At 35.3% G+C, this 14864-nt stretch overlaps 1 protein-coding gene across 1 annotated transcript; it reads left to right on the forward strand.

The window, feature by feature from the left end:
• Positions 1-1960: 1960 nt before the first annotated feature.
• On the forward strand, positions 1961-10510 carry LOC107550753 (SPARC-like protein 1). The gene is made up of 11 exons (XM_016232121.1): positions 1961-2128; positions 2937-2992; positions 3913-3975; positions 4558-5535; positions 7177-7279; positions 7586-7707; positions 8060-8180; positions 8527-8663; positions 8885-9033; positions 9711-9859; positions 10022-10510. The coding sequence occupies exons 2-11, from the start codon at positions 2939-2941 to the stop codon at positions 10048-10050; spliced, it is 1905 nt and encodes a 634-aa protein (XP_016087607.1). The 5' UTR covers positions 1961-2128; positions 2937-2938; the 3' UTR covers positions 10051-10510.
• Positions 10511-14864: the final 4354 nt, after the last annotated feature.

Here is a 14864-nt window from a genome sequence, read left to right on the forward strand (position 1 = left end):
GTTACATTTCCGACGCGTGCTTGTGGTGTTCGGCCAGTCACAATGCACTGGGTCAGCTGGCCAATCAGAGCAGACTGCGCTTGTCAAAGGAGGGGGCTTTGTTGAAAACTACTGTTTGAGAGAGGCGGGGCATAGAGGACCTACAATAATGTACAGTATTTGAAAAATAATGTGTTTTTTGAACATTAAAGCATGTCAACATATTCTGTTACACCAAATACACATAATAATGATCTTTAAAATAGCATCATATGACCCCTTTAAACGCATTTGACAAGCTAGGTAAACAACAACCGATTAACTATTAAAACTGATTGGCTAACGCTATTTTCCCTTTGTCAGTGCTCTTTTACTCTTTCATGTAAACTGACTGCAAATCTGAATGATGCACTATTTTAACTTTAAACAACATGTACAATTGACCATGATATCCTCACCTTATCTTATTCCAGAAAAGTCACTCACCCAATGCTGAATGGAGTTGTACAGCTGCAGCTCAGGTGATGAATGTTGGGGTTGGGGGAGGGGGTGTGTCTGAACTAAATCAACACCCTGATAAAGAGGTTGACTGGCACAAAGTATTTTATGTATTTTGAAAATACAAAAATACTAATCTTAAATGTATTTAAATACTAATTACATTAGATTTTTGCCGAAGGCTTTCAAATACAAAATAGTATTTTAAATAGATGTATCTGAAATACTGCCTATTCCTGAGTGTCACATGATCCTTCAGAAATCAATGCTGATTTATTTTCAGTGTTGGAAACGGTTGTGCTGCTTCATGTTTTTTGGAACCTGTGATACTTTTTTCAAGATTATTTTATGAATATAATATAATAATAATAAAAAAACAACATTTATTCTTAATGGAATTCTTGTGTTACAATACCGTTCAAAAGTTTGGAGTAGGTAAATTTTTTTCTTTCTTTTTTTTTTGAATGTAATGAATACTTTTATTCAGCAAGGACGTGTTAAATGGATAAAAAGTGATGGTAAAGATTCATATTGTTAGAAAATATTTTAATTTTAAATAAGTGCTGTTCTTTAAATTAAGAATCCAGAAAAAGTAGCACAGTTTCACCGAGGAAAAAAAAAAAAAAAGCAGCACAACTGTTTCCAACACTGATAATAAATCAGTATATATTAGTATGATTTCTGAAGGATCATGTGACACTGAATACTGGAGTAATGATGCTGAAAATTCAGCTTTGATCACAGAAATAAATACAATTTTAAAGTATATTAAAACAGAAAACCAATATTAGAAATTGAAATAGTATCTCGCAACATTACAAGTTTTTTCTGTATTTTTTATCAAATGAATACAGCCTTGATGAGCACAAGAGACTCCATTAAAAAAAACATTAAAATCTTACTGATCCCAAACTTTTGAACAGCAGTGTATGCATATATAAAATAAAAAATCTAATTATAATATAAATATATATGTAATGTATGTGTGTGTGTACAGACAGATAGATAGATAGATAGATAGATAGATAGATAGATAGATAGATAGATTTTATTTAAACAAACCCAAACAAACTGATATTCTGATTCCAAAATAGATGCACAGTTAATAATATACTCTGGTGGCAGCCAGTTGGCAAAGATTCAAGGTCTGCAAAAACACTGTTCGCCATCTACAGGTGGCTTTTAATATCTGCTTTTAGCTTTGAATGTCACAATTCCCTGTCCAGGGCTGCTCATAGCTTCAAGATCTGAAAATCTACCGAGCACCAGGAGGTCTCTTTTTTTTTTCTTTTTTTTTCTTTTTTTTTTTTTTAGAAAACATAATTCGTTAGTTCAAATAAAATGTTAAATAATTTGAATCCAAAAATGCTAATACACTGGAAACATTAAACACATTTTTAATGTTTGAGTAAGGTTAAATTGTAACAATGTGCTTTGGAGTGACTCTCCATCGCTCTGTTCTTCTCCCCACCCCCCACCGAAGCTTCAGTTATTTGTGTCTCTGTGAATGTCCGGGTGCAGATGAAGGGCATCTGATGTACAGTGCTGAGGGGGAGGCAGAAAGGAGTGAGAGGTACTTTGACTGACTGCCTCTCCGTGACTCTCTGTGACTCGAAATTCCTCCCCTTTTATCGGCAACATCACAGCTCAGGTAAGTCTCAAATTTCAATTTATAGTGAATTAATTAAATGATCACTTCTGGAATAATAAAGTGAAATGAAATAAAAGATAATGCAAAAAAAATATGATGCATATCATGTTGGTGTATCAATAACAATGTATATTTTCATTTATTTGCAGTTTTTAATTACTGGAGATTCTTCTAGCACAAGTTGAATCTGTTTATTCTATGTTTGTTTTCTGAAAGTACAAAGTTTTACATAATAAATAATCCGGAATTAAAATGTGCACTGTGAAATTGAAGTCATTGTTATAAATTTACTGTGTGTTTTTAAAACAAAAAGAAAACAAAATAAATTAATAATGAGAAGTTATATATCATCTTTTGGCATGCAGTATCTTCATGCCATTGCACCCCAGTCATTGTCCACATCAACATAGCCAATAATGGGCACATTGTCTCTGTGCAGGAAGCAAAAAGCTTGTGTACTTAGTCGACTCTTTTTCCAGTCTAGTAGCTTCTGATGTTTGCTTTGCCCCTCCGGACTTTGAATGTGACTTTTGAGTGGGGCTCATCTCCTGGGCCCTGTTACCACGACAACTGAGGCGACTGATTTATGCTGGGTGTCATGGCAGGAGTACGTCCAGCATACAGATGGAGAACTCTGAACCCTGTGTGAGAATGGCCCAGAGGGCAGAACAGCAGAATTCTTAGATAGAAAGAATAGAGAATGGGCACATCATGTCACTTCAAGTTTTTCAGGCAGTTTTAAGAGAGGACACAGGACTCTGCTGACATCCATACAAATTATTGTTGATTTTATTTAATTTTTTTCTAGAGATGAAGAAAGACCTGTTTCTCTTCTGCTTTTTGGTCTCAGCACTGGCTGCATATGTAAGTAAAATCTCCAAATACTCAGCAATATTTTTATAAGCCCACAATCATGTTCAAAGGTCAAAGAACCAAATGGAATCAGACACCAACCCAAAAGACGTTTCCAAGAAGAACAACGTTCAAAACGCAAGCAGTAAGAAATATGCATGCTGGGAATTTGAGACAAGGAGCTTTTAGAGAGTCAATCAAATGTTATCAAGTGTGCAGATAAATCAGCGGGAACATTGTAAGCTGTAATGAAATCTGTTGTAATATATGACCCGGGCCAACAGAGAGGGTTTGACATAGCTAATCACAAACATGGCTATATATTATTCCATTGCCTTACTCTTGGGATTGGAATGGGAGTAGACTAACTCTTAAATGGAGTTCCGCTGGGCAGTAAATCAATCCCACAGTCCCATGGTTGGTGAAAGGATAATTGTGTAGATTTAAAATGACAAAATGCCTCGCTTAAATCATAAGACAAAGGCATGTTTTTCAGTTCAGCTTGGAGAATGTAATGTAAATGGACTCTCAACATTAGTTACTTATCAGGAAATAGAATGGCGATACTTCACTGGCAAAATATCTGCATTCCTCCAGGAAATTACAACAGAGTGGTTAGCCATAGATAGTCTCAACCAATTGAGTATGAAGGATTACATAAACAGCAATGTAATTTCATGTTGGTATGAGTTTGTAGGAGTCGTGCAGCTGAAACAAGATGGTTGTCTGAGTAAATACAGTTTGTTCCGTAAATAAAGCAGTGAACATCGTGTGCAATAATGTGTGCATGTTTGCCACATCTGTGCAAAGTCTATGCTGAAAAATGAAAATTTTCATAAAGAAACTTCACCATGGTATTATACTGTCCTACTTATTGCTACCTGGTGAGATATCTATCTATCTATCTATCTATCTATCTATCTATCTTTTAGGTACAAAGTAAGCATCATGGAAAAAATCAGCATTTCAAACACAACCCGACTCCAAAAGAGCAGGTAATCCTTAAAAAGATTAAATTTACTCGAAGACCTCTGAAAAAAATAAAAATAATACATATACTTCTGCATTAAATTGTGTTTCTTATAGTTTTCAAGACATTTTTTTCAGCCATGTGACCATTTTAATATATTTATAAATTATATACAATTATACATTTTACATGTTAAAAAATATATTATTTTTCAGCCATGTGCCTACAGTATATTTTAATATATTTATAAATTATATACAATTATACATTTTAAATGTTAAAAAAATGTATATTATTATTATTATATTATATAGAAAATATAAAAAAAGATTGTTCCAAAAATTTGATTCGTTCAGAAACAAACAACTGACGTCTGTTTGAGAGAGTCATTGAATTATTCACTCAACTGATTTGTTAAAGAACACTAATTCAATCAAAATATTTCATTTTTTTTGTTGTTTTATAAATTAATACAGGATATATCATTTGCTTGCTTGAAAATTGTCAGTCAGTTATATGTTGCTTAAATGTAGGCTTTTTAAAAATAAAATTAAAAATCTTCCTAAAATAATAATTATTATTATTTAACTTTTTTCATTTTTTTAAGCCAGAGTCAGTGAAGCGTCATGACCATAACGATGGAGTCCTGCCCACATTTCTGCCTTTTGAGTCCAGCACACAGGACCCAGAGGATGAGGACAAGAGTGAGGAGAATGAGAGTCGTGTGGAGATGAAGCAAGCTGGGGCAGAAGAGCTTGAAGGCTCAGAGGAAGGTGAGAAGAATACACCTTTGCTCCTGAGTGAGGAGGCACTGTCTCAACTCCTACAGGTCCCCGAGGACGTAGATGAACCTGTGGAGGAGGATGAAGATGATGATAGTTCAAAAAAAGACAAAGAAATGAAGGAGATGGAGGAGGAGGGAAAGAAAGATGGAAAATCTACAATGAAGAATGAAGATGGAACTGAAAAAAGAGAAGGTGAGAACAAGGTAGAGGATGCAAATGAGACCGACAGCAGTACTGAGTCAGAGATCCCAATTGATTTGGACTATGCAGCTGACCGTGAGGCTTCACAGCCACTACCCAGCAAGCTGGAGGAGGTCAAAGCTTCAACCATCAACAATAAGGAAAAAGAGACGGAGGAAACAGCTGAAGACGTGATTCCCACAGTCACAGTGGACTATGATTCTCAGCAATCCAACACTGACTCTGAGGACATTGCAGAAGAACAGGATGTGCCAGCAGAACAAACCCAAGATGAGCCTTTACAAGACTCTGAGAATGACAATGAACAAGAGAAGAGTGATCAACAGGATGAGAAGAACAGCACTGAATCTGAGGGTGCTATTCTTTCTAGTGGCAAGAAGACAAAGAAGGAGAAGAAAAAGCTGAAAAATGAAGGTAACAGCCATGGAAAGAGCAAACCCAAGAAGCAGCGAAACAACCAGCAGCTGGGGAAGATGCAGAGTGACCAAGCCAGTACAATGGAAGCAACTGAAGAACATAACCATAGGAAAGACCCAGAAAAACTGGAGGAGCCCACTGAAAATACAGAGCCTAAAACCAGAAAGAAGAATGGGAAATGGGTACAAAATGCATCACACATACATTGTTATCTTAAAGTAGATGAGCATTTTCTAGATCAGGGTTCCTCAAATCTTGCCCTGGCGGTCCAATGCACTGCAGAGTTTAGCTCCAACCCTGATCAAACTCAGCTACCTGTGATTTTCGAATGATCCTGAAGACATTGATTAGCTTGCTCAGGTGTGTTTGATTAGGGTTAGAGCTAAACTCTGCAGGAAAGTGGATCTCGTGGGCCAGATTTGAGGATCCCTGTTCTAGATGAACACACAACAGGACTCTAAGCTTTTTACAATACATGCTAGTACAGTATATAGCCTACACATGTGCTTTTAGTAGATTAATACTTTGTAAAGAAGTAGAGGCTGAATTCACTAACCACCGCAAACAGTTTAACTACATGCTATTAACACCATATGTAGGTTATTTACACACAGTGCAAACAAAATTATTGATCTTTTTATGCTAATTGCGGCTCAAACACAAAAGCTAGCAGTTCTGAAGTAAAATGTTCACTGATTAGTGCTAAAAGCATGTCCATATTTCTCAGAAATTTTATGTTGGTTCTTTGTCTATCGCGACATTTCTCAAGATAAATATCAGTGTCATTGAAAGGTTAAAGGGTTAGTTCACCCCAAACTGAAAATTCTGTCATTAATTACTCACCCTCATGGCGTTCCAAACCTGTAAGACCTTCGTTCATCTTCGGAACACAAATTAAGATATTTTTGATGAAATGTGAGAGCTCTCAGACCCTGCATAGACAGAAACGCAACTGTAATGTTCCCAGGTCCAGAAAAGTAGTAAGGACATAGGTAAAACAGTCCATGTGACAACAGTGGCTCAACTTCACTATACGAGAATACTTTTTGAGCGCAAAGAAAACAAAAATAACAATTCTTCTCCCCCGAGTTACATCTTCCGCCATTTTGGAGAGTACCCAAGAGCATAATCGACGTAATCAGCGTTGTTTACGTTCGGGGGAGAAAACGCACGCATGAGCGTAATCAGCGTTGATTACACTTAGGGGAAAGCGTGCGTATGCATTGTGATACTCTCTAAAATGGCGGAAGACATAACTCGGGGGAGAACAATTGTTGAATAAATTGTTATTTTTGTTTTCTTTGTGCTCAAAAAGTATTCTTGCAGCTTGCGAGTTGAGCCACTGATGTCACATGGACTGTTTTACCAATGTCCTTACTACGTTTCTGGACCTGGGAACATTACAGTTGCGTTGCTGTCTGTGCAGGGTCTGAGAGCTCTCACATTTCATCAAAAATATCTTAATTTGTGTTCCGAAGATGAACGAAGGTCTTACGGGTTTGGATGAGAGTGAGTAATTAATGACAGAATTTTTCATTTTTGGATGAACTATCCCTTTAAAGTCCTACTGAATATGAAACAAAATAAACCTAAACCTAACCGTTAGCGTGAGCAAAAGCAAATAAGTGAGGAGAATCATTTACGTTTACATTTAGTAGTTAATGAATAGGAAGTCTTACATAAGAAAAATTCTTATTTGAAAAATCATGGATAGTTTAAGCAGGTGCGCTAGTTTAAAGTATTTGAATTAGGCCACATATTTTTAGTATATTCCCTCCAAAGATTTTGAAATGTTTAAATGTGTTGGTTGTGCCTCTTTACAGTCTCGCTTGGTGGGGATGAATCCTGTACAGATCAGGGCCGCTATGGAGCTTTACCCTGACATTCGACCCACCCATCGGCCCAGTGGACAGGGGTTGCCAGATGGTGAGTGTTGTTTCAACATTGTCTCCATAGCCACAAATTCTTATTAGGAATCTGCTGAGCAGAGTTTTTCTTTAACATAGACTGTTAAACCGCCCTGGCTTAAGAAGTCAATGAGAGCCTTAGCCCCTGCTTTACACTCTGTCCAAACCAGCAGAGGCAAAGGAATGCTGGCACTTTTTACAGGGTTGTTATATTTAACCTTCATTAGATGTCTCTCTGAGAGCCTTTTAAAGCAGCAGTGGATGCTTGATTTGAGGATACAGTATTTGACAAGATATTTACACATTCTTTCATTGTTTTATCCAGACCCCTGTGAGAACTTTCGCTGTAAAAGAGGAAAAACATGCAAAATGAATGATGAGAACAAACCCGTCTGTGTGTGTCAGGAGCCATCAGAATGTCCTACCAGTGTAAATGATTTTGAGCATGTACGTGTACGTAATTAGCTTAATTTGCATTCAGCTGATTACAGTAAAACTGCTTTAACTTCCAAACGTACACTCTCCAGAAAAAAAGTTACAAAAGCTTGAAAGTACATACTCATTTACCTCTAAATCGTACATATTAGTATCTTAAAGTTGCATATTAGTACTTTAAAAGTACATATTAGTACCTTTTGTAAGGACATTGCCCCAGTGAAAGTTTTGTACGTTCTGAGAGTGAATAGTTACAAATTCCATTACAGATTAAGTCTATAATTAACATACTGATTGAAGAAAAAAGTATAATAATAACATTTGCTAATAATATGCTGTTGTCATTGGGACATTTTCATTGTAGGTATGTGGAACTGACAATAAGACATATGACACATCCTGTCAGCTTTTTGCCACCAAGTGTGGCCTTGAGGGGACCAAAATAGGCCACAGACTTCACCTGGATTACACTGGATCCTGCAAATGTAAGGAATACTGATATGCTTCTTTTTATTGTTTGCACCTGAGAGGCAAAATTTGGTGACAATTTAGGTGTAAATATAGATTTAAAGATTTACTTATATGTAGAGTATCTGAAGATTTCTTAACAATGTCTCAGAAACTGCACTCAGATTTAGCAAGATGAAGTCTGCAATAACAATTCAGACACTTCAATATAAACTCAATCTGAACTCAGCTAAAATCAGTATTACCACTTAATTTAAATGACATTATTTCATAGTTCCATACTCTTAATGTATAACTACAATTCTTTGACTTTTGTCTATTTTTATTTCTCCTAATGTTTATTTTGCATGTTTTGTCTGGTAGTTATTCCTCCATGTCCAGAGTCGGAGCTGGTGCAGTTCCCTCTGCGTATGCGAGATTGGCTGAAGAATGTGCTTTTGCAGTTATATGAACATGAATCCATGTCTCCTGGCTTTCTCACAGCTAAACAAAGTATCAGGGTATGTCTATCAATAATACTGGACAGATAGTTTTTCATCTAGATATCACATGTCTCCCAAAGAGACCAATAGGATGTTTAAAACAATAAACGGTAGACAAATTCTATTCAGCTCTCCAGCTTTTGACAGTAAAATACAGTGTTGATGTACTACTAGCCCTTGATTGTATCTAAACCACCAAATATGAATTCATCACAGATGACGAATGCTCTGCTCAACAGGTTGAGAAGATCTTTGAGAGTGAGAGACGTCTTCATGCAGGCGATCACCCCGTTGAGATTCTACAGCAGGACTTTGAGAAGAACTACAACATGTACATCTATCCAGTGCACTGGCAGTTTGCACAGATGGACCAGCATCCTTCAGACAAGTGAGGGCTGTGTGTTTGTGCAGACTTCTCCTTGCAATATTCTTTAGTTTATCAGAAAGGAGAAATCCCAAATATCTCTGTAAATGAAGTCAAATTTCCTTCTAACTTTTGTCTTGCAGCCAAAGTTTTGACCAAAAGACTGATAAAAATATCTCTGATTCCTGATTCCTGAAATTTGCTTAAAGCTGCCCAATTAGATGAGAACATAGCGATTTTGGGAAATTCTCTGCAGTTTGGAGCTCTACAGTATGTGCATACGGGATTGGTCACGAATGGGCAATTCGTGGGCAAGATGTCTGAGGCAGAAACTATTCTAACTCTGACTTACTCATACAGGAGGTTCAGTAATATTTTTAGCCGGTGTCAGGATGTGGTTGAGGGACATTTCCAGAAAAAGACAGACTTGGTGCCAATATCCATCCTCCACAACGTCAGTGGTCAGACAGAGGCTTTAAAGCTGCAGTGTGGGGGAAATCTGCCTATACGAATGATTTACTTATAAATGTCTCTCTGCATTAAACTGAGATGTGAGAAAATTTCATATAATAGCTTTAAGAATCTAGTGTTGGTCTGTCAAATGGAGTGGACATGAAATATGCTCATAAGATTTTCTTTCTTCTGTTAATTAATTTTTAGACAAATTGTGTTGTTGTTTTTTTCACATTGTGCTGTTGCAGGTTTCTTTCTCACTCTGAGCTGGCTCCACTGCGCGTTCCCCTAGTTCCAATGGAGCATTGCACCTCAGTCTTTTTCCAAAAGTGTGATGCTGACAAGGACAAATTGGTCTCCTTCAAGGAGTGGTGCAGCTGCTTTGGCATTAAGGAAGGTAAGACTATTTTGAAGGCCTCATCTTAAATAGCTCAAAGTGATTTTAATTTGTTATTCATTCACTTTAAATGCATTATTTATGCACGTTTTAAATAAATCAAAAACTTTAAAAACAAACCAGGTTTTTCACCTTTTTTTTCTCGTATTTTCATTCCTACAGAGGATATGGATGCCAATCTGCTGTTCTGAGCAAGAGTGAATGCCTAAACAAGCATATCTGAGCTAATAGAAGCAAAGGTTGTCTTTTTTAATTAAATAAGGCTGATATAACATTGGAGGTCTGTTCAGTGAAATTGTTCTGTTTTGTATGTGTAGATCTTGATAGACCAGAATGTCTAAAAAAAAAACATTTTATTTTGATGCAGTATATGTGTAGCATAGGATATAAAAAAATCAAATGAACTATAGTTAATCATTTAGTTGAAAAATGAACAAAAAATGTAGTTTTAGTTGCATTGCATGCATTCCAGGGGAAAGGTTTACATAGTGAATATAAACTAAATAAAATATATTTGATAAAGATGTTGGAAATGTTTTCAGATTATGAAAAAAGTCATTATTATGTGTTTGTTGTCAAATAATTAGCCTACGTATTTATTACAAATTATATTAATGGCTTAAATGAATGAATCAGGAATTTATTATTATTATTATTATTATATATATATTTTTTTTAAATCCACCAGGCATTTTATATGACCATGCTAAAGATGGCTTCCTTAAAAAAATGATAATGTAATTCTTTAAAACTAATAATGTCTTTAACACCTCTATTAAAGTTCCAGTTTGATTTGCATCACAAGTTTTATGTCCTATGTCATAAGCTTTGGAAGCTGTTACACACACTGACAACAGTTACTGTGTTTGAAAAAGAACTGTGTGGGGCATGACACTGTAATTAAAACAAACAAAAAATGTGACTGAAATAAAAAAAAACCTTAGGAAGTCATTAAATAACTGCTGTCTGAACTGTGTGCCATGAAGTGTACAGTGTAATTCAATGAGCATGCGACTTCTGTGAGCAGTTGAGGCATTGCACACAGTCATCTTCTCTGGTTAGACTGACTGCCTCACATGCAATGACCACTTTATCATTTGAGGACAATGACCTCAAATAACCTTTATATCATCAGTTACATGTGCCAGAAAAATTTGAAAATTTGTATCTACTAAAGCTGAATGAGACACTTGCAACCCTACATACGACGAGCGGTTCAGGAATGTATCGATGGACAAATGCTCTGTGATTTTATTTTCTGTAGGGTGAATACATGATCAAAAATATATGCAAGAAAGAGTTGATTTATGTAAAAAAAAAAAAAATGTAAAAAATAACTTTTGAACAATTTGATTTTCTCCTTACCATATCCTGTGTATTTGTAGCTTTTCACTGGATACTGCAAACTCTGGGTCTCTGTCAGGTTTGATAAGACCACCTGGTGCTAAGATTTCAGAAAAAGAGTAAACAAACAAATAAATAAATAAAATGCAAGAAGGATTATGGAGGAAGTAAAAAAGAAAGTCAAAACAAACTTCACAAGCCAGTGATACTGTTGACTTGTATCTCTCCAGAACAAATAAGCCTACTCCAAATTAGAAATGTCTGCTTGTGACCATCATGCAACAGTGCAGTCAAAAGTTGTATTGTGCTGATAATAAATAAATTACACTGAGTGAAAAGCTTACAGGGAAGCTATGGAAATGCATAGATCAAAGAGAACAATGCATTTGACTAATGAGTCATCAGATTGGAGACAAAGTGGTCAATATATTTTATTTAGTCTTCAAATCGATTTTTCATCAATCTTTAAAGTAGCCTAGCTACTCTTTCAATTAGAATAAATGGCTTGTCTAATCCTAATGTAAGGCATATACATAACCCACTGTGATATTGGCATATGAGTTTTAGCATTTCACATTTATAGGCCTACTTCTAAGAAGTTGCTGAGGAACCTTGTTTGTTTGTATGCAGGTTTGTTTTACTTTTGTCCCTCAGTACTCGAAAAATTATTTAAAATTCTGTATAAATATTAGAAACAAATATTTAAACTGTTTGTTATTGTTATTGGTTTATCAGTATGATTGATTTATTTCACGTTTTTCTTTTTTATGCTGCTTCAGAATCAGTGATTGGCTATAATGTCACATTAGTCCTCACTAACACATATACAACACCACCGTTCTTAGGAGTAACACTATACACGTTTACTTTAACACGTTACAATGTTAATTGATTTACAAATACTTGAGTCTGTTAGGCTCTGCGTCAGTTCAAAGTTCGCGCGCTTATGGCGACTGGGCGTTTGTTTGTTTGTTTATTTATTTTATTTATTGATTAGTTTTTTTTAAATCAACGTTTAACAAGAAAGTGTATGTTTTTCCATGTATTCAGTTTATTTCCTGATTATATATAGCCTATAAACACTCATAGATTTACGAACATTTAACAACAGTAAACATGTATACACATCCACACAGTTAAGAGACTATTTGACAGTCCAAAACATTCATCTCTCAATAAATATGGAATGATAATGCAAATATTTATTGATTCATGGAGCACATTTTTTATTCAAGTTTTGGCATCAAATGGAATATCATTTGAGGAGAGCATAATCAAGAGAGCTTTGAAGTTTGATGGCTTATGTATGACTTGGATGCGTTACTGTAAACTGTGCTGGCTTACAGCCCCATGAGAACAGATGTAAATAAAGCACTGGAAATATTGAATTAAAGACTAAAATTAAATGGAAGCATCTGCCATATGAATTATTATTGGATTTCCCCCCCCCCCAGTAGAGGGCAGCATTAGCCTACATCAGTACAAATTTGCATTAGTGCCTACCTCCAATCATTTCGAGGATGAGACTTAACGTTTGTTAAACAAACCGTGTATTTATTTATTCTGCAAGAATTTATTTCAAAGGGCTGGTGTGTGCTTTATAAAAGTATTTCTGAATATGGATTTGAAAAGTCTGTTTTGAGGCTCTCTGGGGTTATATCAGGTCTTTCTCTGGTTCTTGAAAGCATGTTAGCATCTGAATGCAAAAATGACTCTCTTAGGAGATGATGTTCAAACATGATCCTTTCCCCCCCCCCCCCCAGTAGAGGGCAGCATTAGCCTACATCAGTACAAATTTGCATTAGTGCCTACCTCCAATCTTTTCGAGGATGAGACTTAACGTTTGTTAAACAAACCATGTATTTATTTATTCTGCAAGAATTTATTTCAAAGGGCTGGTGTGTGCTTTATAAAAGTATTTCTGAATATGGATTTGAAAAGTCTGTTTTGAGGCTCTCTGGGGTTATATCAGGTCTTTCTCTGGTTCTTGAAAGCATGTTAGCATCTGAATGCAAAAATGACTCTCTTAGGAGATGATGTTCAAACATGATCCTCGCTGACTTATAAAAACCAATGTTAGCGCTGGCATAATTGTTTGACCGTGGCCCCAGAGCATTGTATGAGTTAGATGAAACGACTAATGGTGCACAGGTGACACTTCAAGGGCTCTCTGACACTTTAATGGAATACGAAGAAGGTGCATGGGAGATGTGCTGTTAGGGGATGCAGCTAGAAGTCATATGTGTGTGTATGTGACTGGAGTAGCATCTGACTTGAACATCCTCCTTTGATCCCCCATCCGGATCTTGTGACGGTTTACTGGGATCATCCTGTCCATTTAGCGATCGCTGCTGTAAATTACAGCGGCAAGAGGTCATGGGAAACCATGCCATGCATTTGGAAAATTGTGTGTCATTATTGCATATTATCATAGTTATTTTGTACATAAAGGTGCTTTTGATGTTTTTACTTATTTCTTTTTTGGTGTCTATGTTGGTCTAGTATATTATCTTGATACTTTTTCTTTCTTTGTATCTTTTTTTTCTTTTTAAACTTTTACTGTATTTATGAATTATTTATAGCCTAGTTGAAAAGCCTCAGTATTAGAAGAAGTCCCGTCTCCTCAGGTCATACCTAGTTGTTTTGTCAGTTTAGTGATTTCACATTAAGCTCACAACCTTCCTGCCCTTTCTAGCTCTGAATATTTAGATGAATTTTACCCGGCAAAGAAGACTTCATTAAATATTCATGTAACTATATCAGCGCAATCAAAGTGCATATTTACTTATCCGCTAAAATACCATTCTACAAAACCGTCTTGGTTTTTACTACCCTTTTGAAGCATCATTTAATTTGACCAAGGAAGAGGATAATGAGTTTGCTGTACATCTAAGCAAGGCTACTGCAGTTGGTCTATGTAACTGGCTTACATGGAGCTTGTAATTTTTTTTTTTTTTTTTTTTGCGTCACACAAGGTTCAAGGTTCAAAATGTCCTCTAATGGAATTAAATTTCAATTCAATCAAATGCAGTTGTACTAAAAGCTGTTCATCCAATTTGCCTTCACCTCTCTAGCTTGTTTTTAGACGCATCTTAATCTCAAATTAGACAGTAGTTTTGTAGGTTAGCATGGCTGATAAGATAGGTGCTGTGTCTATAAATAAATGCTGTGTAATTAATGTTCAACTATTACATAATGTAAATATGCTAAAGTAGTATTGTGCATTTTTTGAGGTATATTTAATATCTTGGGCTATTTTGTGATTTTTTTTTTTTTCACAATGTCATCACACCCAGTGTTGTTTTTGTAAATAATCCTATTAAAAACTTTATTTGTTCATTGAAATAAAGGTAAAATAGTGCAATATAAATATTAGAAGATAAACAACTTTAAATTAAAATTAGAAATGTTTCCTGGGCAAAAAAACTGAAGAAAAAAAACCCGGATAATTAAAATAAATATAAGTAAATTAATGTAATGAATGAATGATAAAAAATAACTAAAATGAAAACTAAATTTGAACGCTAATTCAAAATATGAATATAAATAATAAAATAAATTGTTCATATGTAAATAATACTAAAATAACACTGTTCACATGCAATATATATATATATATATATATATATATATATATATATATATATATATTTGTTAGTTC

Source organism: Sinocyclocheilus grahami, unplaced genomic scaffold (assembly GCF_001515645.1).
Source record: "Sinocyclocheilus grahami isolate Dianchi unplaced genomic scaffold, SAMN03320097.WGS_v1.1 scaffold17.1, whole genome shotgun sequence".
NCBI lineage: Eukaryota > Metazoa > Chordata > Actinopteri > Cypriniformes > Cyprinidae > Sinocyclocheilus > Sinocyclocheilus grahami.

Excerpts from the sequence above, each read along its gene's own strand:
- LOC107550753 (XM_016232121.1), top strand. The coding sequence starts at position 2,939 with ATGAAGAAAGACCTGTTTCTCTTCTGCTTTTTGGTCTCAGCACTGGCT. Across the intron at positions 8,181-8,526 it reads TTACACTGGATCCTGCAAAT|TTATTCCTCCATGTCCAGAG; the intron begins GTAAGGAATACT and ends TTTGTCTGGTAG. Across the intron at positions 8,664-8,884 it reads CAGCTAAACAAAGTATCAGG|GTTGAGAAGATCTTTGAGAG; the intron begins GTATGTCTATCA and ends TCTGCTCAACAG.